Source organism: Pelmatolapia mariae, linkage group LG3_W, assembly GCF_036321145.2.
Source record: "Pelmatolapia mariae isolate MD_Pm_ZW linkage group LG3_W, Pm_UMD_F_2, whole genome shotgun sequence".
Taxonomy (NCBI): Eukaryota; Metazoa; Chordata; class Actinopteri; order Cichliformes; family Cichlidae; genus Pelmatolapia; species Pelmatolapia mariae.
In genome coordinates, this window is record NC_086229.1 from 47849522 (window position 1) to 47872904 (window position 23383).

At 40.8% G+C, this 23383-nt stretch overlaps 1 protein-coding gene across 1 annotated transcript in view; it reads right to left on the bottom strand.

The window, feature by feature from the left end:
• Window positions 1–2058: 2058 nt before the first annotated feature.
• trpc5a (transient receptor potential cation channel, subfamily C, member 5a) overlaps window positions 2059–23383 on the bottom strand; it is a 224745-nt gene continuing 203420 nt past the window's right edge. Inside the window, exons 16-18 of the mRNA XM_063469532.1 lie at window positions 16921–16962; window positions 14271–14360; window positions 2059–10440 (exon numbers count right to left, since the gene is read on the bottom strand). Coding sequence (XP_063325602.1) covers window positions 9412–10440; window positions 14271–14360; window positions 16921–16962 — 1161 coding nt within the window. The 3' untranslated portion in view covers window positions 2059–9411. The remainder of the gene's footprint in view (window positions 10441–14270; window positions 14361–16920; window positions 16963–23383) is intronic.

A 23383-nucleotide genomic window follows, 5' to 3' on the forward strand; every position in this document is an offset into this window, starting at 1 on the left:
TAATCGGAGCACTAGGTGCAGTGACTCCGTGGCTTCTTTCCAGAACAGCGCAGTCCTAGGGACAGCAAAGATACTGTCCACGACCCTCAAGCTCTCAGGCCTCTGGTACAGGACCTGAGCTTGAACGATAAAGACTGCCCGGAGGGGAATTTGTTTTTTTGGTTTTTTTTATATCAAGATGGCAATGGGCAAGAAGCTAAAGTGGAGGCTGTATGGTTGAAATGAAAATCAGCTGTGATATTTCCAGTTCTGAGCATTTGTCAGTTTATCTAAATTCTAAAATTCGCCACAGTGTCAAGTTAAAGTCAAGAGTTGCCCCTGAACAGTTTCACCTTGTTCTTTCTTCTCTTTGTGCATTTAAGCCCAGTTCCAGCTCTGCCCCTACACTTTTGGTAAATGAACTGGTTCTTTTCTACTCTACCTGAGCACTCGAAGCGCTTTATACATCTTGTCTTGGCAGCTTTTTCTATGCAAGTGCTTTCTAACGTTCACACAAATTCATGATTCAATGGATGCATCGGAGAACAACTAGGCGTTAGCATCTTGCCCAAGGATATTTGGCATATTTGCAGCCAAGAATTGAACCACCAACTTTCCGATTAGAGTAGATGATCTGCTCTACCTCCTGTGTTACAGCCACCCCATTTCTCCTTTTAACCCATTAGTGGAAGCAGCCTATAAAGCACTCCAACACAGAGTATACTAATTGGACTCCCTGAAGGTGCAGCACCTGTTTTGTGTGGTTGAAACTCCACCCAATTGGATGCAAGTTCATGTTGCAGATATAAACAAAATCAAACGGTGTATATATATATATATATATATATATATATATATATATATATACATATACATAAGGGGTGCAACAATACTCGTATCGATATTGAACCGTTCGATACACTGCTTTCGGTTCGGTACGCATATGTATCGAACAATACAAAATTTTTAATTTATTTTATCAACTTTTCTTCTGACGATGCTGTCTGTGTTGACCGCTCAGTGAATCTGCGTTCGACTACTCCGCCTAGGCTGCACTGTCGAGCACAGATCCACTGAGCGCAACGCAAGCTAGCGAGACAGAAGTTCAGCTCGTTGCAACATGGCAAATTGAACCTCCCCCACCCTCATTCAGATCTGGCATTTGGAGCTATTTTGGTCTTCATGTGACGTATGACCCTGAAGGTAAGCGCATCATGAACAAAAGTAAAACAGTATGTCGGATGTGCCACGCAATGCTCAATTACATTGGTGGGAACTAGTGCGTTAGCGCAGTTAGCTCGTTAACGTGTTGACGCCGTCCAGCCCCACGCACGGGGCGATCCGCGGTAGCTCGTTAACGGAGATTTGCCGCGTTGTGGCGTTAATGTCATTTCAACGAGATTAACGCTGACAGCACTAGTGGGAACACAACGAATATGACTGCACATTTACTCCGACATCATCCTAGTGCAAAGACAAGTGGAAGCAGACAAAAACAACAAGCACGCATGCTACAAACTTTACCCGAGCCATTTAGACAGCCGTTAGCACATGATTCTCCTTATGGGGACCTGATATGTTTAATATGCTGCTGAGAATATAGCCCAGAAGAAGCGTATAGTATAGCTTTTATTTTGGAAAGAGCCATTTCTCTGTAATAAACTCTCTTTTCCAAAGATGAGTGATTTCTCGATCAGATAGATTTATTTTTTATTACTTTGTTGTTTCAGCAACATTAAATTTAAAAACTGTACTTTTGAGTTAAAATATAAATTTATAATTTTAATAAATGACAAATTAAAAAGGCATGAACATTTTTTTTGTATCGAAAAAATATCGAACCGTGACACCAAAGTATCGAACCGAACCGTGAATTTTGTGTATCGTTGCACCCCTAATATATATACACACATATATACACACATATACATACATACATATACATATATATACACACATATACACACATGTATATATATATACATATACACACACACACACACATATACACACACACACACACATATACACACACACACACACATATACACACACACACACACATATATATATATATGTATATATAAATAAAAAGAATGGTCTCCCTTTTTGAATCTCTTCTATGCCTTTGACCCAAAACCGTTAATGACAGATGGCTGCCCCTCCCTGAGTCTGGTTCAGTTGGAGGTCTGTTCTTGTTAAAAGATTTCTGGGGTTTTCTATCTAATACTGTAGGTTCTTTACAGGAAAGAGTGGTTTGAGTCCACAGTTGTTGTCGATTTGTGATATCTAAATCACATTAAACTGAACTTAAGGGAAGCTGGATCTGTAGGAGTGCCTGAATGAATCTGAAACAGCATAGGCAGGTTATGGACATGACTGCATCCACCCATCAGAGAGGTGTATAAGTTGCTGCAGTTGCTGATTATAAATTGCTGTGACCGTCTTTAGAATTACAGCTGCAATATTTACCCTAACTTTTAATTAAGAGACCCTTCAGCAGCCATAAGTACGACTCCACGTGGAGTGTAGCGGCCTTTGTTTATGTTCTCCTTTTCAGTCTTTATCAGATTGTCTACATCACCCCTTAACTCCTCAGCTGAATCTCTCTCATGGCGCCGACCCTGGGTTGTACCTTAGTTTAGATTTGTCCTTTCTGTTGTGTTTAGTTTGAATGTTAAGATTTGTTTAATAAAATGCACCTCTACTTGTGCCCTCCTTTTTCTCCGGGTTCTCATTTTCACTGCAGATCATCCAGAGCTTTACTTACTCCACTGATGCAATCATTGATGCTGATTATCACTTAAGGAGCGTTTTAGAAGCCATTACATTTCTTAAACTCCTTCCTGCTCAGCATAAGTCCAGTCTGCGAGCCAGCCGATCAAAACATCAATTTATTAAATGCCTGAAGCCTCACACAAGATCAAAAGATTATTCAAATATTAATCCACATTTTTCTAATATCCCGATGCATTAGAGCTGGATTAATTGATTTTCTCTGGGCTGGTGTGTTTTCAGTGCAACAACCTGAAAACACACCACTGATGTATTATCACTTTTTAGCATTTTCATGGGGAGTGTGTGTGCAGTCATTTGCACACCCGGCAGACAAATAGCAACTTTTTCTACCAATAACTACGCAATTCATATTGCACAGTCATTCCTATTGACTAGTGTAGCTTTAAGACTTTGTGAGAAAAGTGTAACACGCCCCAAGTGTGCAGTGGACTGAAATGAAAATACTGGATATCAACACAAACACATACACTTGACAGCCCTCATAGAATATGTAAGCAATGAAGGTTATCTTTATACCGCAAATGTTGTTGGTTGCTTTGACCTTTTGAGAGCTTTTCTCCTCCACCTTCGATCTACAAATTTCACAATGTTCATCTTCCCCTCATTTGGTCAGGTAGGACTTTATGAGAGGAGCGTTGCAATGATACAGACAAGGTTAAAGATGGAAATCATTTCAAAACAAAGAGCTAAAAGAAGCAAAAAATTGTCTGAAATGTGAAGCAACTATCTTCGGAGTCTTAGATCAGCATTCTTTTTAATCACCAGCAGGGGGCGATACTACAAAAAAAAAATCTTCAACCCTATAGAAGCCAATGGGGTAAACAGTCCTTGGTCTTGACTTCTGCAAACCTTTCCTCATGAATCCTGATGTGCTCACTCACTTCAGGTAATACTAGATAAAACATTAAATGCATTTTGTAAGTTCTGGGAACCTAAGTTTCACAAAGGGAGGGATTATGCATGGTAGTATATATAAGACATGTCAATCAGCCAATAAGCAGCCAGTTTCAGTGGGATTTCTATATTGCTTGTGACACCTGGTTCCAAATTACATAATGTCGTCTGGGATTAATAAAGTATTCTTATTCAAAACAGGACTTCAGACACTGGTGTGTGATGTCAGGTTAGCTATGTCCATCTTTTCCTGCCTCCCATATCATCTGCAATAATAACAGAATTAGTTTTCACATGTCATATTGTATCATTTCAACAACGAGACAATTGACAGTTTTGTTATTTTAATTGTTGTTACAATAAAATCTTAAATAGTTATTTTGTACTTTTACTTCAAATTTCCAAGGACGCTTTTTTACTGATATTTCACTATACTGTAAAGTTTGTCATCAATGACATCAGCTCACTGGAAAAGAAAATGCCCTTCATTAACTTTTATAGATGCCTGCAAACATAACATAATATTCAGTATTTTTTTCTATGTTGTCGGAAACATCGTTATCACAAATGAAACATCATGAAATAATTTTGAGGCTATGTCACCTAACTGTCTTTGCTCTGACTGAAGGCCAGGTACTAGTTTGCTCTTTGTCACTGGCCTTTGAAGTGTGTACTTTAACAAAAAATGACACAACATTTAGCATATTTAACATTTAAATATGCTAAACATCTCAGGTAAACAACAAATTCTAAATTAGAAGTTGCACTTATTTTATCAGTGGTGTTTCTATGATATTCCCCCTTTCAGTTCACATCACTGAGGGTCTTTTAAAGTAGTTTAGTCCAGCCTCCCAAGTGACCACACAGTTAAATCAAGACATTTAGTGGTGTATATTTTGCTCAGTCTCACCACCCTGGTGTTTGCTTTGGGCTTTGCTGGTCTCTTGTATATTTTTAACTGGCCTGAGACAAAGCTCAAAGCAGTCTACATCTGCACAAATAATTATGATTAGTAACTAAAGTTTAAAATTAAATTGTGTGGTAAAGTAGAGAAGGCTGCTGTCAGCTTGTAGCAAAGATGAAAGACTTAAAGATTGCTATATCACTGTTTGTCTGCAGTGCTGGAATCAGTTTTACAAAACACTTTTGGAAGTGAGCAGGAAAAATGTTGCTCTTCTTCATGTCATGTTTAAGGTGTCATGAGGAAGGACTCCTTGAAAAGCTTCTGATTATGATTACATGATTACAGTAAGTATCAATGCTGTTGTCAGCCTTATAAAAAAAAAAAAAAATGCTGTTGCTCCCCCTGGGTTCACGGTCTCTGTGCTGCCTCTCTGTTGCTTGCTTTGAGTTTATCAGCGAGGAGAGTTCTGCCATAAATTACAGCCCTGCGTGGCAACTTCCCTGTTCATCTTCACTTGCTGTGTTTACGAGCTTTTCATTGAGAAAAATAACGGCGATCTGGGCTGATTCCTAAAATACGAATCCACTAAGAACTATGTCTCTTTCATGGGCTTCATGCACTTTCTTTAATGTGCAGATATAAAGCCTAACTGTTAGTGAGGTGAGGCTGGAACTGACGGGTGGAAACTCATTCACCTGCCCTGCTACTGAATCAGCTTCCAAAACACTTCTATGTTTTTTTAAAGAGGCTTTGTGATATATGTATATATCACATATATACTGTAAAATAGTGTAAAAAAAAAAAACAAAACAAAAAAAACCAGCATAGTTGGCAAACAGAGGAACTACTACAACTCATAGTCGGGCTGCTAACTTGTGCTGCTTTCTGGTGAAGCAGCGGAAACACTGATGTTGGTGGCGATACTCAACATGAATATTCCGTTAGTGTGATTAAAGACATGGATGCATCATTTCCATGTATATCACTAGTCTGCATTCAGCCCAGTGTGTGTGTGAATGTTAGATAGAAAGCACTTGCATAGAAAAACCATAAAAAAGCGCTTGTATGAATGGGTGAATGAAGCATGTTATGTAAAGCGCACTGAGTGCAATTACTACAACTAAATTTCTGCCATGCTTTAAAGTGGCAACAGACAAATCCTCTTTTTTAATTTATTATTACAAGCTGACATTTTCATCTATAGCGCAGCAAAACATATGACAGTGAAACACCATGGGTCCATTTTGCAACACTGCAGTCTGAAGATTTTTATTTCCATCTGCAGTCATTTCTATTTGTATTTGCTCTGTTCTCAGACCAGGACAGAACAGAGCAGGTATCAGTAACAAACAATATGACATTGATTACATCAATTTAAGGAGGGGTTATGAGTGGACAGGGTTGCAAAGCAGCTTGCAGATGTGCAGCAACTGTAGCCAGGCTAAAGCATCTTAAATAGCACACACTATATAAGATCTGCCAATGGCATGCATAGCAAGGTATCAGCTGAGCCACCAGCTGATGTGGCCTGACATTAAGACCAGCTGGTCTGCTGGGGTTGTGGTTGAGCCTGACTTCATGTTGTGCCTGAGTTTACTCTACCAAACCAAAAAATTAGTCTCCTTCAAAAACAACCGAAAAAGGGAAAGAGTGAGAGTGATTAAAAAACAAAACTGACAAAACTAAACAAACAAAAATATCCATCAAATAATGGATTTAGCATAATAGAAAGTGCTGCAGCAGTCTAAAAGACAAAAAAAGGCAATGCAAAGCAGAGGAGAATTTAGACTTCTGCGGGGAATCTATGTAGAGCCTACGATGTAACCATGGCCGATGTGCTTGTGTGCTGCTGCATTATGTGTTGATTACAGCGTGGCCGTGTCCAGATGTTTCAGTGCCAGCAGACAGAAAAAAGGAACATTTTTTCCCTCCTCGGTGTGCCCTCTTTGTTGCAGGTTTTTTTATTCGTTCGAAGGGAAATCATTTTTGTCCCACTCCTTTGTACATTCCCTCACGTCTATTCTGATTGTTTCAACAATCTACCTCCAGGAATCTGCTGTCATTTGTGAATCCTTATATTGATGCCATGTTCATTATTCCTTATACTAAGGGGATGATTGCTATTCTCTCACCGATAAATTCAAAAACTGTCGCGAAAAAGTAGCCGGAAATGCACGGGTCCTAGCAGACCTTGAAGGGCTAAAGATTTAATGCAAAACCAAAGAAATATCCAAATCCCAAATTGTGAAATGTTTGCTAATTCAAATGAAAAATAAAACATCCTTGTACTTTTAAGATCTATGTTTATGAACGACCAACTGTGTCTTATTTTCTCACAAGTACTAAAATCAAACAGTATTAAAGCAGTTGTCACGTCATCCTCTGTTACTGGAATGTAAAGTAAGAAGACATTGATTTTTAAATACTAAATTGATGGGCTGGCACTGCTAAGCACTTAACTGCGCCCCTGCTGTCCGAGCTCTGGCCGTGACATTATGATTACAGGATGCACAGCGGTTGACGTCGTGACATTTTGGAATGCTGATTCATTGCTGCTCTGAGGCTTTCTACTGCCAAGACAGCTGCCGAACCAGAGGGCTTTTTTTATGAAAAAAAAAAAGGACAAGGACGAACAAAATGAATAAAACAATCAAATAAGAAATACGAGGAGGTGATGTCATCCTGCTGCGAGACCAACAAAAACAAGACCAATACTTTTAGCCGGCAGCTATTCATCACACGAGCTGATTTTTAAGTGTGTGAATGTGTGTGTGCTTGCATGTGTGTGTTGCAGGTAACGGTGTTTTTTTTTTTCTTTTTTTTTTGATCAAACATGCATAATTTCTCTACTTCACCGCTGACAGTCGTATATTAACCAGAGTAAAATTCAACAGCCTCTGCTCATGCCAACCCTTTGAAGTCGCCTCACCAAGCGACTTCAAGAGAAAAAAAAAATCATGATGAAATTCTGGTGAAATTTCCCTTTTAAATAGATTTCCCAGATAGATAGAAAGGGAAACTCATCCCCATTTTAGTCCATCTGTTCCTCATTCAAGCATATCTATGTGCCTTCACTTATTTGCCTCATTTCCTCTCCCTCCATTCTCCAATCATTCCTCCTGCCTTTATTTCCCCTCACCTTGTTCTTCCTTCCGTAAAACGTCCCGCGTTTCTTAAGCTCTCTCTCCCACCCCCATTTATCCATCCCTCCTCCCTCTTCCACACAATAAATATCTTATTATTCACCAGGTTAAAGTGTACTTATTAAGGAAGAGCTGAACGAGAAGCCAGGATATCGTAGGCAACTCAAATAGAAGCAAAGACAGTGTATAGAAACCAGAATAGTCCTCATTATTATTAATAGAAGTCTCTTATTATTATTACCGTTATTATTATTACTAGTATAATTGTTATTAGGATAAAATAAAGTTCCTTGGCCCTTGTTGATGCAGAGAGAGAGGGTGCAGGCTATTGACAGCAGAGCAAAGGTTCCATGCTGCTTCTGTTCATCCCAGTGATTCGGTCAAATTTAAATCCATTGTTCCATGGTTAAAGGGGACGTTATTCCGTGTGCGATCTCCTTCCATTCAGCTGAATGTAAAAGCGTAGTTCAATTCAAATTCCACTGGTTGTAAGATGATTTAATTCCATTTTTATTCCGATACAGATTCGAAGGTTGGTTAAAGGGAAAGAAACCATCATGTGAAACTTTCCAAACAGGGATATTTCCTTTTTGAAAAGTCACTTTGAATCCTTGTAATCCCATAATAACGATGTGTGTTTTAATCTTTCGGAAAAAAATGTATGCTCCTTTTTAAATGAACTCCTTTGGTCTCATGGTGGCATTTGTGGAAAATGGCAGATGTATATAAAGACAGTTTGGCTTTGTGAAGGCTGTGAAGATCAGACAAAAAGACGGGGACTGCCATCGAGAGGGAGAAATAATTCCTAACAGACCTTCATCATAAAACAAGAAATCAATGTAATTTGTCCAAGAGCTTACACTTAGTATTTTAGTAGCTCAGGTATACTTTGCTCCATTTGGCAAAGTACTTATTTGGGATGATTGTAACCATCATCTTCCCCGGCCCCTTTAATGCAGACCCCAGCATGTCAAAGCACCACAAAATTTTCAATGCAAAAACTGCCTCAAACTTTTCCCGTAATTTACTTTGTCTGTTAAAAGCATCCTCATTTACATCCTCATATTTTTAATTAGATACTTTTATGAAATTCATACTTCCTTCTCTTGTGTTTTATTCACAATTTTTCATGTATATAATGTTCTCCAAACAGGTTTTATTGAGTTCTCGCAAGCAAGGTAAGTCAGCTCAATTAATAGCGACTTAACTCCAAAACTTTTAAGCAATGAGGTTCATGCGATAGCGAAAGGTGTGTGTCTGAACCCTGAAAAATCCCAGACAACGTCAAACTTGAGATACTTTGATTGTCTGGAATAAGTTTTCCAAATAGATATTTATGGACTTTTAACTGAGTTCTAGCGACTTATCTCCAGAACCTTCCAACAATAAAGTTCACATAATAGTGAAAGTGTCTGTTTAAACCCTGAAATATACCAGACAAACTGTCTCTATGAACATCTGCCACTTTAGGATGCCCTCTGTGGTGTTACCATGACGATTCAAGTCAATCCTTAGAACCTGCTCCATTCTCGGGTGTGCTGCATTCTAGAATTCCAGAATCCCAAATCCATCCAGATAAGTTCTAGAACGGATTCCACCAAATTCTCCGCCCTCTCTCTCTGTCTCTCTCCATCTCTGTATATATTCAGCCATTTTGCAAACAAACAAAAACAGTTTGGTAGTCCCTTTCTCCTATAGCTGTGTAGTGACGGAGTCCTCTATGACCTCGCAGCTGTCCTCTATGACATCATCGCAAGGTCCCACCCAACCGCCCATCATCATCACCCCTCCTCCTCCCCCTCCTCCATCCACGCTGCCATCACCCGATCCTCCCATGCCTCCACCCTGGAAAACGTCCTCACTGGAGTCCAGGAGGCGCGAGCTGGACTCGGACATGTTGGAAGCACAGTGCAGGGATTGGCAGGGGCAGGGGGGCGGGAGGGGCAGTGTCAAAAGCGAGTCTCGTCCATTCGTTCTCCGAGGAGAGAACGACGGGTTACTGATGTCAACAGAACGGCCCATCTCGTTCAGGTGAGTCTCGCTTCTGGTCACGTTGCTGAGTCCGAAGTCGGAGTGGCTGTGGCTCCCCAAGGGGCGGAGCAACCCGTCAGAGATGGTGTAGGAGACTGGGGACTGAACAGGGACAGGCATGGGTGGGGCTTTGCGTTTGGAGCGGGAGAACAGGTAGGAGAGGCGTTTGAAAGAGTCCGTCTTTGCACTCGGACCTGATAGGCGCTGCAGACGGCTCCTTGTACGAGCGAGTGATGATGAGAGCGCTGAAGAGAATGATGAAGATGACGACGGGACAACAGAGGTGGAGGATGGAGAGATGACGGTCGTCTTTAGCCCATTGCTCTTTGGTTTTCCCTCCTCTTCCTCCTCCTCTGTCCCCCATTCAATACCTTCCTCCAGCTCCTCCCCACCTACCCCCCTTTCTATCTGGGTCATTCCAGAAATAGAACGCACCAGTGCAGACACGCCGAGCGTTGGTGTCGGCTTTGTGTCGTCCTCTGCTGGGGTCATGAAGGTCACGCTCTTTGATCTCTGGACTCCCAAGCCTCCTCCGGTGCCTTCACCTGACTCGCTGTCATCCTCAGATGCCATGGCACCGTCATCTTTCGTTGTCTCACTGGAGGAGGAGTAGTTACGCCGAGGAGGACGCCGGTTCCCAAGGAGATCTAGGACCTCGTAGCGGAAACTGGAGATGTCTTGCTTCAGCTCCTAAAGATAGACATGAATTCACATGAATTATCCTAAGGATATAACATTTCTTGCTATGAGAAGCTAAAATTGAGGTTTAAAAAAAGTAGCACTTCTACTTTTCATTCGGAGGGATGTACTGTTAATTCTTTTTTTTTTTTTTTCTTTTTTCTTTTTAAAGATGCCCAACGGATTTACTTTACCAAATGGACCATCCCAGCCTTGCCGTAATGGTCCATTTGATTTACCTTTTATTGTTTATTTTATTTTATTTTTTTTTTTTTTACTTGCTAGATACGGGACAGGGGAAAAGAAAATGGAGAAAGAAAGAGGGGGAAAAAAAAAAAAAAACAGCGGAGAAGAGGGACGGGGATAAAGGGCAAAAAACAAAAACCAACAAAATAAGCAGACAAAAAATACATATATCGATCACCTGGATCACCTGTTGAGAAAGAAAAAAGAAAACAAGCAGAAGAAAACGAGAGTAATAGAATAAACAACATCACAATGATCTATGGGAATATAACACTAAATACTTAATATTAAACATTATTGTGCAGCACGTAAGATCGACAGTGCACAGTGTGCTTTGAGGTAGGAGCCAAAAAGGGTGTAGTTTGTGTGTGTGATCACCTGTGTGTACACCTGTGAGCATGAGCGCGCTTGTATTTAAAAGGTTCCTTAATGTAATGATCTGCTAGAGGGTGTGGGGGGCCACAGTCCCATCCCCCAGGGCATGAAGCAGGTATGGAGGAGATCAAAACTCCAGACATCCAGAGGCCCCCAGAACAAAAGAGACCAAGGAAGACCAACAGAGGGGCAGCCGCGCCACTGTCCCAGAAAGAGCTGAGGAGAGTCCCAGATGAGGGATCACTCAGCAGCCGCAGAGCAGAAGCCAGGGGGGGTTGCAGTGACGTGCCCGTGAGCTCCGCCGGCAGCCAGCTGTGCCTGAGTGACCGAGCCCCAGGCCGAGAGGCCGAGGGCACCCCACCCCCGAAGTGGCCCGAGCGAGCCCCAGGTTCCAGGCCCCGATAAGCAGCCACCAAGGAGTGAGCCGGTGTGTACCCGGACGCCCACCCCCGGACACAAAGAACCACCAACGCATCGATGTACTGTTAATTCTAAATCCCTATATCAAAAAATATCTAATATCCAAAGGAAAACCAAGAAGAAAAAACCACAGAAAGGGAAAGCGAGGGTGAGGAGGGTAAGTGGGAGAGATGAGGCTGATGACTGGCTGAGAGAGGGGAGGTGAACCATTAGTTTGTAGAAGCAGAGGGTGAAGAGGAGGGTGAGGGCTCAGCAGGATGATGATGAAGAGAGGAAGATCAAGGTCAAGAGACATGCAAAAAGAGAGGAAAACAGAGTGGATAAATCCTGAAAGTGAGCGTAAAGAGACTGGGGTCGGTGGAGGGGAAATGACGAGAAGCAAACATTTATTCTCAGTTTAGTTGGCATCAATGAAACTTGTAGGTTTCGTCTCAACTGCTTAACATAAAAGAACAGAAAATAAAGGTTTAACATGGACAAAACGAGTAAGTCCGTTAACCCAATAGTATTAAAATATCAGAAGCTTCAGGGTTTACTCAGAGTTTCTTAAACTGTATAGCCACACATCTGACACCAAGTACTTCTATACTGAAGATGACAGTGTAACAAGTATTTATGTCAATGCTATTAGCTAGATAGCCTGCTAGCATTGGTACTGTACTGTACTAATAATATAGCTTCCTCCTGCTGATGGAAAATTTGTTGGTAAAACTGATGATGATCATAGCCGAGAAGTGACCAGCGTTCCAAACTCAACTTTTTTGACTGTTATGAATACATCATCTTGGGCAGTAAGATTGCAAGTCAGCAACAACATAGTACGACCCAACTTTGGGAGACACGAGTGGCAAGAAAGGGGTGAGATAAATAAATATCCTATGACCAGAGGTGTGTTGTATCTTGCAATACAACTGTAAAGAACAATTCCAGGTGGTATGGTCCAAAGTGCCACTTAGCACTGAGTTGTATTTGATTTTGGGGAATGATACTAGAGCACTTTCTTGTGCTTTTTGTCTTTAATGTCTGTAATTGCCATTGTGTGGCATTGTCAGCAAAATATAATGCCAGATCAATGGAGCTAACTTTCTCTGAGTAAAGAAAGAAAGAAGTGGAAACGTTATTCTTCACGGTCTTTAATGGTCAAACCCTTAAAACCCTGGTTCTTCCACTTCCTACAAGGCACTCAGTAACATGAGACCATGAAATCATGATTTATTCTCCACACTTCCAATTTCCAAAGGACCTTGAGAGCCCTAGGGCACACCCTCGTGTTTATTTGAACTGTCATTTCTTTTAAAATTGGTTTACAGTACAATCTAAATCTGTATAGCGACCCAGACATTATGCAATAACTATATTTCTGTGTATTTTCATGGAACAGAGACAAATTAGTTCAGTTTCTACTGACTGAGAGTTCCCATTAGAGAGCCATCATGTTGTTTGTTTGTATTTTTTTGCTTCAGGCCATCTTTACTTTAAAACAACTGTTAACAGTTTCCATTTGTTTATACTCCAAATCTTTTGCTTATTTGTGTTACAAACAATCCGCAAACGAATTGCTTTGAATTTCTCTTCATCATCCGTATGATGTGGGTCTTCGTACCCAGTTTTCTTACATAATAGCTAGAGGCTGTGGATGGGCGGGGCCGAGCAATTATTTGTAGCTGTGTATTTAGTGTGTATATTATGTAATGTTGCTTTGTTCTTTTTAAATTGAGACCTTTAGGACATTTTTGGAAAATGGGATTCTACATCTCCAAAGATTAGCCTTTTAATCATTTCATCACAGATTAAACGAATTATATTCCTTAAATCAGTTGGTTTCTAGAAATGGATAAGCATTGAAGGGAAGGAATTTCCTCTCCATTTTTCCCCCAAGAAGAAAGTAAAACAACTATTGGAAGATTTTCACTGTGTTGCTTAGCTCTGAAGCATCCACCAGGGAGGAGGGCTGATGTTTATTTCCATTCAGATCACGTGCATCGTGAATTTAGCCTGTAGCTTTAATACAGAAAATTACCATAAATGCCTGCATAAACATGCACTCTGTTTACTGTAAATCGCTGCTTGCTGCATTTTTCTCCTGCAAAACAGAGAGCAACGAGACCCAAATAACTCTACTAAAAAAAAAAAATCCTTTTTGTCTGTCTCACCATATGGGATCCAAATGCTTCACTGGGGAGAGTAAAAACTAACTTCAGCATGCACCTGATCTTAGCTACGTGTTTTTAAGCACACAAACGCACACTTTCTGCACTATTACAACTCCCGTATTCTACATTAATACACACAGAAGTACACGAGCACACTCGGGGTGTGAACAGTGATTGAGTATGATGTGCACCTGATGTTGTTTTTGCATTGAAAAACCCAGAGGAACTTTCCACTTCAAAGCCCAGGCTGGGCTCCGAGGGCTTCATGAGAAACAGACTCGGGAGGTAAAAGCAGCTCAGAATAATTTATGGCCCAGAAGATTTTGGAAAGGCAAAGAAGCTCTGTTCAAGGATTATTGACTTAACGGCTGGTATTGATGAGAGCTGTAGATTTGGGGCAGGAGGTGGTTATTAAAAATCTTTTGATAAATCTCAGTAGAGACGAAAAGCAGCTCTGCATCTGGTATCAGTGAAACCTGCACTGTTACCACAGCACAAACATACATAAACAGTTGCTGTGCTCTGTTTCTGCAGACTGGCCTGTGAAGCTTTTAATTACAGATTTGCTGCAAACCTGAAGAAAGATGGATTTTACACTCATTACTTACAGCATGTGAGAGGTGTTCTGTCTTTATGCTGATCACCCACCTTAAAGTTTTCCTCTGTCAGTCCCTCGTCTGTCTTGGCACTGCGTATCATTGCTGCCACGTACCTCTTCACCAGGTTCCGGATCACTTCCTGTTGGAGACAGTTGCCATAATTTCATTGCTAGCATGTGTCTGTGTTTTTGTGATGGACCTGTCCAGTCTATGCTAACACCTGCTGATAGCTTCACACTCCACCCTCTCTGTACTCTCAACTGCTCTTTCATTGGTTACAGCCAGTTCACAGGTCATTGTTGTTAATATCAAATAAACCAATCACATGAATTTAGGGCATGTAGAGATTGTCAAAAACCTGCTGAATTTCACATTAAACATCAGAATGAAGAAGAAAGGTGATTGAAGTTTTAAATTTAAGTCACATTATTGTGGCATGGTTGCTGGTTCCAGATGGGCTCTATTTCAGAAACTGTTGCTCTACCAGGATTTCCCACACAACCATCTCTAGGGTTTACAAAGAATGATCCATAAAAGAGGAACTATCCAATGAGCAGACTTTCTCTGGAATAAAATGCCTTTTTGATGTCCGAGGTTAATGGCCAGACTGCTTTGAGTTGATAAAAAGTCAAAATCACAGAAGAGCGTCTCTGAAAGCACAACACATTGAACGTTGAATCAGCTACAGCAGCAAAAGACTACATTGAGTACCACTCCTGTGAGCTAAGAACAGAAAACCGAAGAAAAGAAAGAAAAGAAAAGCTCAGAAAAATTGTTGCCAGGTCTGATGAGTCTCAATTTCTGCTGCACCATTCAGATGGTAGGGTCAGTATTTGGTATAAATAACATTAAAGCATCCAACCTTCCTCATACCAAAGGTTCAGGCTGCTGCTGGTAGTGTAATGGTGTGCTGGATCTTTTTTTAGCCTGCCTCTGACCCCTTTGAGCTTTGGTTAAACACCACCTGAGTATTGTTGCTTTATGACCTGGTTTCTTGATCATGACGACGTGTTCATTGAACTCAAATGGCCTCCACAGTTACCAGTCACCTTTGGGGTGTGGTGGAATGGGAGATTCACTTTATGGATGTGGAGCCAACAAATCTGCAGCAACTGTGTGATGCCATCATGTCAACGTGAACACAAATCTCTGAGGAATGTCTCCAGCAGCTTGTTGAATCTGTGCCATGAAGAATTAAGTTAAAATGCTAAATTGGGGTTTTTAAAAAAAGCATTGAGAGTTCCTTGTAGTTCTTGGACTTGTAAGCTTGTATTTATCTTCTCTGAAGATCCCTCCAAACAAATCGCCTCCAAATCAAGGATGTGCTCCTACTGAAAAAATAATCCCTACAAAGAGAAACTTCACAAACTTACTAAGTACTTACTATACTGGCTAAATCCATCTCCATGATACACTGACTTTTACTGATTTCTAATGTACTGAAAACCCACTGAATCTTTATTCATTCAGATATTACATCGTTGTGCTCTGTGTCTGTCTGAGCTGTGTGAACATTGCAATGCAGCACAATTCAACCCTGTGTAGGAATTTAAATGTTATTGTCTCATTAAGTAATCAGCCAATGAGGCGGGTCACCCTCATTGATTTACAGACCAAAGACAAATTTCACAAGCATTTGGTGCTCAGTGGGTGGCAATTCAAACCCTGACACACTGCAACAGTGCGCACACACACTAACACACTGCATCCTCCCACAGTCAACACCTGTGCCTGCCAAACAGGACGGTCTGGCATGCTGTCACTCTCCGCCTCTGCCAAGACACACCACACACTCTTGTTAAAATGCAGGACAGATTCCTGCAGCAAACCTTAAAAAACATGGACAGATATCAAAGTAACAATCAGCACTGCCAAATACAAAGTACTGGCGTTCCTGCGTTTGTAGTCCCTGCCAGTGCTGAGGTGTCAAAATACAAGAGCTCAGTCTTGGTTGATTTGCTCTACTAATACTGAAAAAATCCCCTTAAAGCTGGACATCAAACGGAGGGTTACAGCTGCCAAAAACAATACACGGTTTCGTTTACTGAAAAAGGTGCTCGCTGTCTTTGTAACTCAAAGTAGAGCAAAACTCTCAAAACACAAATTCACTTGGATTCACAGTAATCAGACCTAACATCAGAACTCGTACGGCTGCTCCTTTTGCTATTCACGAGATGAAAAGCACACGAGCTTGCGCGCTGCTGGTAAAAAAAAAAAAAAGAAAAGAAAAAGAAAAAAAGATTTTCTCTAGTGATTTTTAAGGCCAAGGAGGTTAAAAAATTCTCAGGTGATATCAGTTACCTGACGTACAAGAGAAACAGTGAAGATGTTTCAGAGCATCTGGATTACAATGACTTTATCAGCAAGCCTTTACTGAACCCTACAGCACCCTTGAATCATACACTTCAGAATCACAGATTCACTGGTTTTCAATGTTGAAGCCTAAACATTTGCATTATGGCAGCCAGAGGGAACTACTGGCTTTTTGAAGCCACATGTGGCCATCTTTGGACAAGAGTCAAACAAATGGAAGCGAGACCGAGCAGTAATACAAAGTGGGGACTTTACATATAACTCAGTGATTATAAACCTGAAGGTACTGGGTTTGCTGGCAAAGCAGTGTGGGAAAAGTAGCAAGGACACTCCTACTGTATATGTCAGTAAAGATGAAGACATGAAGCTGTGCAGGAACTACACACCTGGTAGTGCTGATTCTGCCTCAGACTGTCGGCATGACGCTCCTGCAAAGAGAAGAAAGTTGTGTTAATACATGATTTTCCACATTTAGCAAAAAGTTGTTTTATTCCTGTATCTCCAAAAATGTGCACTCCCTTACAACTAAACTGTACCCTCACTTATGACCGCAGGGAACACACTCTCTCCACCAAAGACCAACAAAGCCTACATAAGGAGGCAACAATGACACTTTCATCTGGTATATTTGGGGTCAACTCCTCTATGGGACCATTTTTATTAAGGTTTGCAGTATTTTTGACTCTTCTTCTTCTTCTTCTTGCTGCTGTACCCTTTTAAGGGTTACCGCAGCAGATCACCTGCCTAGCATCCTCTGTCACTTAACCCTTTGCATGTCCTCCTTCACTACACCCATGAATCTTCTCTGTGGTTTGGTAGATTGTGTTAAACAGTCTGGTCTAAAAGTCCACTGCCCTCTCTAATTGACTCCATACCTCCACAGGATTGTCATAAAGCATAGAAAGTTGTACAAAACGCTTTGAGTGCCCAGGTAGAGTAGAGAGGCACTCTTCAACCTCTTCAAAGCTGCCCTCACTTCCTCTTTACTAATCCTCTGCACCTTTTTATTCACCAACTTTCCTCTTTTCTCCCTCTCATTTTCTTATTTTTCATAAAAAAAAAACACTTTGCAAGGTTTTGTTTAGAGTGTACCCTTTAACTAGATTACCCTTCTTAGAAGTTTCACATCCAATTTTTTGGGTTGTCAAAGCAGTTTGGAGAAGCTCTGGCTACAATATAACGACTTAGCTTCTGACGACAAAACCCAATTTGGAGCGGGTGAGCAAACTTTTCTGCCTGTCACTGTTACAAATACAGGTAAACTGAAAGAAAAAAAAACTTTGCTGAATCAAAGGATGACAGCTGGTGAACTGAGCCTGGAAATTTGCCAATGTGTCCCCTCTTTTTGCTCTCCACATAGACTGTTTACCTTTGAGCTAGTCGAGCCTGTTCAAACGTGATTGTGCCACAGAAACGAGACTACAAACAGAAACCACAAATATACATATTCATATCGGTGTATAGAGATCATCATCAAGATGATAAATCTGACATTTTTATACAGAGTTTATCTGTCTTCTAGTGCCAAACTGAACCAAAAGCAGCCAGGTAACAAATTGATTTTGGGAATTTCATAAAATTAAGCTTTTACAGTCCTTCAGAGAGGTGCCGAATAATGAATTTCACTTAATCATTTTTTCTCCACTCAAAACGATTATATATGTAACAGTTTAAAGGGCCAAGTTATGCCCTTCATTTACATTTCAGGCCTTTAGCAAGCGCTGTCATCCAGAATCAGAATCATTACAGTGGCAGAAATGAGCAGAAATGTGAATCTCTCCTCTATAAAAGGCTTTTCTCACCTTATCCAATGATAAATTAAATTGAGGCAAGCATGCTGGGAGCATGAAGGTTATTTTTAGAGGGCTACAGCAAACCAAACCTAAGAGACAGGACTTGACACTCTGCTGCAGACTTTGCTGAACTCAAGAGGACAAACAGACATGAATACGTGCAGATTTCGCAACATGATTTCACATATAAAATAATAGATAAATCGAGGTGAAACCGTTAAAGGAGTTCAGAAAAAAGTAGAGAAAACATCTGTTTTCACATCAAACCCATACAAGTAACCACTGCGCTAAAGTGACAACAGGTTTAAAAAAGAAGCTCAAAAAACACAATAAAATATATGATCTAATTTTTCCTTTTTATTATGAGTCATTTTACTTTATGTGTATTCTGTGCTGATGTTCTTGTAGCTAAGGATTTTAAATGCAGGATCTAAACAGTTATCTGATCACAACAAATTAAATAATATTAATAAAAAACAATAAATCTGCAGTTGGCAAAACACCTCCCACCTCCACCACGACAGCTCCTCACTTTCCTGCTGTGTGACTTAATGTAATATCTACTGTCACATATGTCTGCGCTGCTGTTCTTCCTGCCTCTGGCTTTCCACGTTTGTCTGCTCGGTCTCACAGCAAAACATGAAATAGTCATAAAAAACAATCTGTGTTTGTGATTCAGATGAGTTTGAAAATAATGCATTTCAAATGGAAATATATTCGTTATCTGCAGCATGTGCACTCAGTGGCCCTTTTTTTGGGTACAACTGTTCAATGCAAAACAGCATGGGCATCACATTGAGGAGGAAAGGTGATTAATTAATTAATTCTCTGCTTGGATTTTCCCACACAACCATCTTTAGAGTTTAATGAGAAACTATCCAGTGAGCAGCAGTTCTCTGGGAAAACAGAGCAGAACAGCCAGACTGCTTTGAGCTGATAGGAGGATAAGAGAAACTCAAACAACCACTCGCTACAACCAAGGTATGCAGAAAAGCATCTCTGAATGCACAGCATGTCAGACCTTGAACCAGATGAGCTATAGCAGCAGAAGACCGGACGCCACTCCTGTCAGCTAAAATCAGGAAACTTAGTCTATTACTGTTATTTGCACCACCTCAATGAAACTGGACAGAAGACTGGATAATAGCTTCCTGTCTGGTGAGTCTTGATTTCTGCTGAAACGCTGAGATTGTAGCGTCAGAAATTGGTTTACACAACATGAAAGCAGTGGATCCATCGTGGTTCAGGCCGCTGATACTGTGATAGCATCGGGAATATTTTCTTGGCACGCTTTAGGTCCGTTAGAGCTTTGTTTAACCAATTAAAACCGTTGTGAGCACAAATTACTGTGACTCCTGAACCAATTGAAAAATTTCAGCAGTTCCTGAAAGCAGCAAGTCTGTGCTTTTCAGTGATATGAGAGTCACGGTAAACCCATGCAAGGTGCCACCTTCCAAATCTCGGCAAATAACACAGGACACAGTAAAAATAATGGTACAAAGAACCCAAACTCTGTCTCATCTGTCAACAAACCTTTGTCTTCTTGGGGCTGCTGTGACGCCATGACTGGGATTACTGTATTGACCCTAATATCATTGAAAAGTGCAGAGTTGCTGCTTTCAGGAAGCATTGGAATTCTTTTAATTGTGCAAATGGTTCAGGAGTTCTGGGAGTTTCGGATGTTTAAAAAAAAATGTTGCAAAAACCTCTCTGACGCCAGCAACAGGTTAGGCTTTAGAGGGTTAAATGCCACAGTTTGCATGAGTATTGTTGCTGATCATTTCCATCCCTTTATGACCACAGTGTACCAGGCCTCTGATGGCAGTTACCAGCAGGATAATGCACCGCGTCCCAAAGCTCAAATCAAATCCACAAATCTGGTTTCTTGAACATGACAATGAGTTCACTGAACTCAAACGGCCTCCACAGTCACCAGATCTCAATGTGATGCAGCACCAAACAGTTTAACCCAAACTACGACTTTCCAAAACATGTAGTTTTTAATGCTTAAATCATTTTAAATAAAAAAAAGTAAAGTGCTTCACATACAAATGTGGACTTTTTCTCCTTTTTAAAAGTGGAAAACACTGATTTCACGTAAATGCACACAAATCAGTATCTGACAAGTTCATTTTACATGGTAATGTAAAGGCTTTATGGGGCAAAGTATCATTTTTTTAACCTCACACATCAACTTTATCACAATTCTAGACACATGAGAAACAGAGAGCTCATTGAAACCAATTTGCTCCTTTTAAAATCTCAACAATATCAGAAAACAGACGAATATTTGGCCGGATATTTGTCAGCCGCAGATGCACGTCAACTGTAACTCGATGTTTCACTGGCGTCGAGACGACTAAAGACTCGTCTTCCTTATCAGCGTTCTCTCCCTTCATTTCTGCATCTGTCACACAAACATCCATCATCTCTCTCCTGTTTTGTATCTCGCATTTTTTCATTTTGTTTTCATCTCGGCCCAATCACAGGCGCTTCACCTCTCCGTCTCCGCTTCATCTTCGTCATGTTTTACACTCGTCTAACTCGACCGGCTTCAAAATTGTCTCCCTCTCTTTCTCTCACTGCTTGCTGCTAATGCAAAAAACCCCGACACACAAAAAACTGCACTCAACCCCCTCCCTTTCGTCAGAGCAATCATTATTTTTCATATCTCACACTGTTTTTGTGTTTACTCTTAATACACACACACACGCGTGCACACACACACACAGGCTCTCTCCCTCGATCAGATCTCTGCAGTGCTGTGTGTGTCTCTGTGAACCTATGTGGGCTGGTTGGCTTATATAACTCAGCTGACTTCAGTTGAGGTGAACATGCCAGCTGCAGTGTGTGTGTGTGTGTGTGTGTGTGTGTGTGTGAGAATTATCGCTCTGCGCCGCGTGCTCGCCGGCTCTCTCCAGCTGACTGGGCTGTTAAATGTGTTTTTCTGCCGATGTTCCTTCTGTGATTATAGAAACGCAGCTGATGTTCGTCCACGTGCGGTGCGACTGTATTTGTTAGGTTTTTTCTGTGTTCGGCTGTTTCTTTGCCTCTTTAATCCACTCTCACTGTGAGCAGACCGAGTCCTTCTGCTTTGATCAGGTGGGCGACTGCTCAGAGGTCATAAAAGCCACATTCACTGCGGATCATTTGGATCTGCATGATTTTATTAATCACAAAAAGAACATCAGCTGACAAGTCCTTCCTCCACCTCCCCACTCACTTATTGTACTAACTCTGCTGCTTTATGCTGCTTCTATTTCAGTCGGTACTTCACAGCGAACCAAACCATCAACCCGAAATGGTCGGTAACAAATCTGTGTTACTCTGGTGTATGTAGGCTGATCACAGTTTTCTGTGTAATAAACCCCCAAAATTCAGAGTCAGCACAAGACAAATACAGTATGTCAAAGTTAAAAAAAAAAAAAACACTGCTGTAAATATTGTGGCTTTTATATTGGGACTACTGTCAAATCAATTTTGGCTAAAAAAAAAACAAAAACAAAAAAACAAATAAATCATTTTAATGAGAACTTTTTAAATACATGAGGCATAAACTCCTCACAAGCAGCTGTTCAGCTTTTCTCAGCTAATGGAAATGGACTGTTATTATCATTATTATTTAAATTAGTTTTGTTTCTTCAGTGATTCAGTCACACTCGAGCTGGGATGTCAAACTAATTTTACACCGTGGGCCGGACCAGTGAAGCTAATTAATCCCTGACATATTCTAATATAAGAAAAACAAGTGCAATTTTAAGAATAAGTCCCTGATTTCTAAATGGCAAATGTGCAAAATAAAAATTTCTGGTAGCTCACTGCCCAGACTGTCCTGTATTTATAGTAGAAAATTCCTATGTTTGACACCCCACTAGAGTAAAAATAGGATAGTGACCTGATCGCGACTAGGAAAAATTGGTTGTCACGCAGTGATTGCACTGAATTTCTTTTTGTTTTTTGCTTTTAGATGATGATTAGTTGACTGATTAGTTGATTGATCAAGCATTTTAAATTATAAGGCGATTACACAGGAAGACATGGCGCTGTCCGACTTGGGCTGACTGCATTTACTCTCAGACAGACTGGCAAAGTCAGTCTGGCGCAGACAGATTGTCAACACATAGCAATCAATGGGAGTCAGTCTGTGCAGGTTAGCAAAACGTACACACAGTGTGCCTTTTTGCAATAGTGAAGATGACTCAGCTGGTTTCATTCTGGTTATATTCCTATATAAATCAAGCACCAGTGTCATTTTGCAGGTAAGTCGCTGTCCTGCAGCAACTACATCACTATTTGTGGACAAATTTCTGTATCGGACGTAAGAGGCAGATGTAAGATGGTCTATGCATGCAGATGGCGACAGATCTGCAAGTTCCCATTTCAACTCTAACAGACAGAGAGTTGAAATCAGTCTCATTGCTGTTTTGCTCCTGCACAAAAGTAATTTCAAAGGGAACAATCACAAGTTTATTGGACAAGGTTGCAATAATTTCTCAAACCTCTGTCTTCCTTAGTGTGACAGCAACATAAAAGTCCCCTAATGAGCCTTTCTGAAGATTTTAGTTGCATCAAAGACCTTTCTTCTTGATCCATCTATTCATTTTCAGAGTCACGGGGGTGTATTCCACCCAACACAGGGAAGAGATGGGGTCCACCAGTCATTCAGCCATCCACTCTCACATTCACACATATGGCCAATTTAGAATAATCGGTCAACCTATCAGACATGTCTTTGGAAGTTAGAAAGAAGGGAATACACACACGGACAGGTAGAAGGTGCAAACTCCACACAGAAAAGCCCAAGATTCACTTTATAGCAGTCTGTTGAAGTTTACCACAGTCATTCTTCAGGTCTTTCCCCCTGAAACCGTTGTTTCTCTTTTCTGAACTCAGTGGTTTCTGCCATATTTCAGGGCTGCTTACAGAATAAATGACTAGGTTTGCAGCTAGTTAGAGTGGTCTCTGCCTCTACAGCTACCTGTAGAAAAACCCAGGAATCATTCCAGTGGTCATCAAACCACGTCTTTACTGACATACACTGAGGTGTCAAAACTCG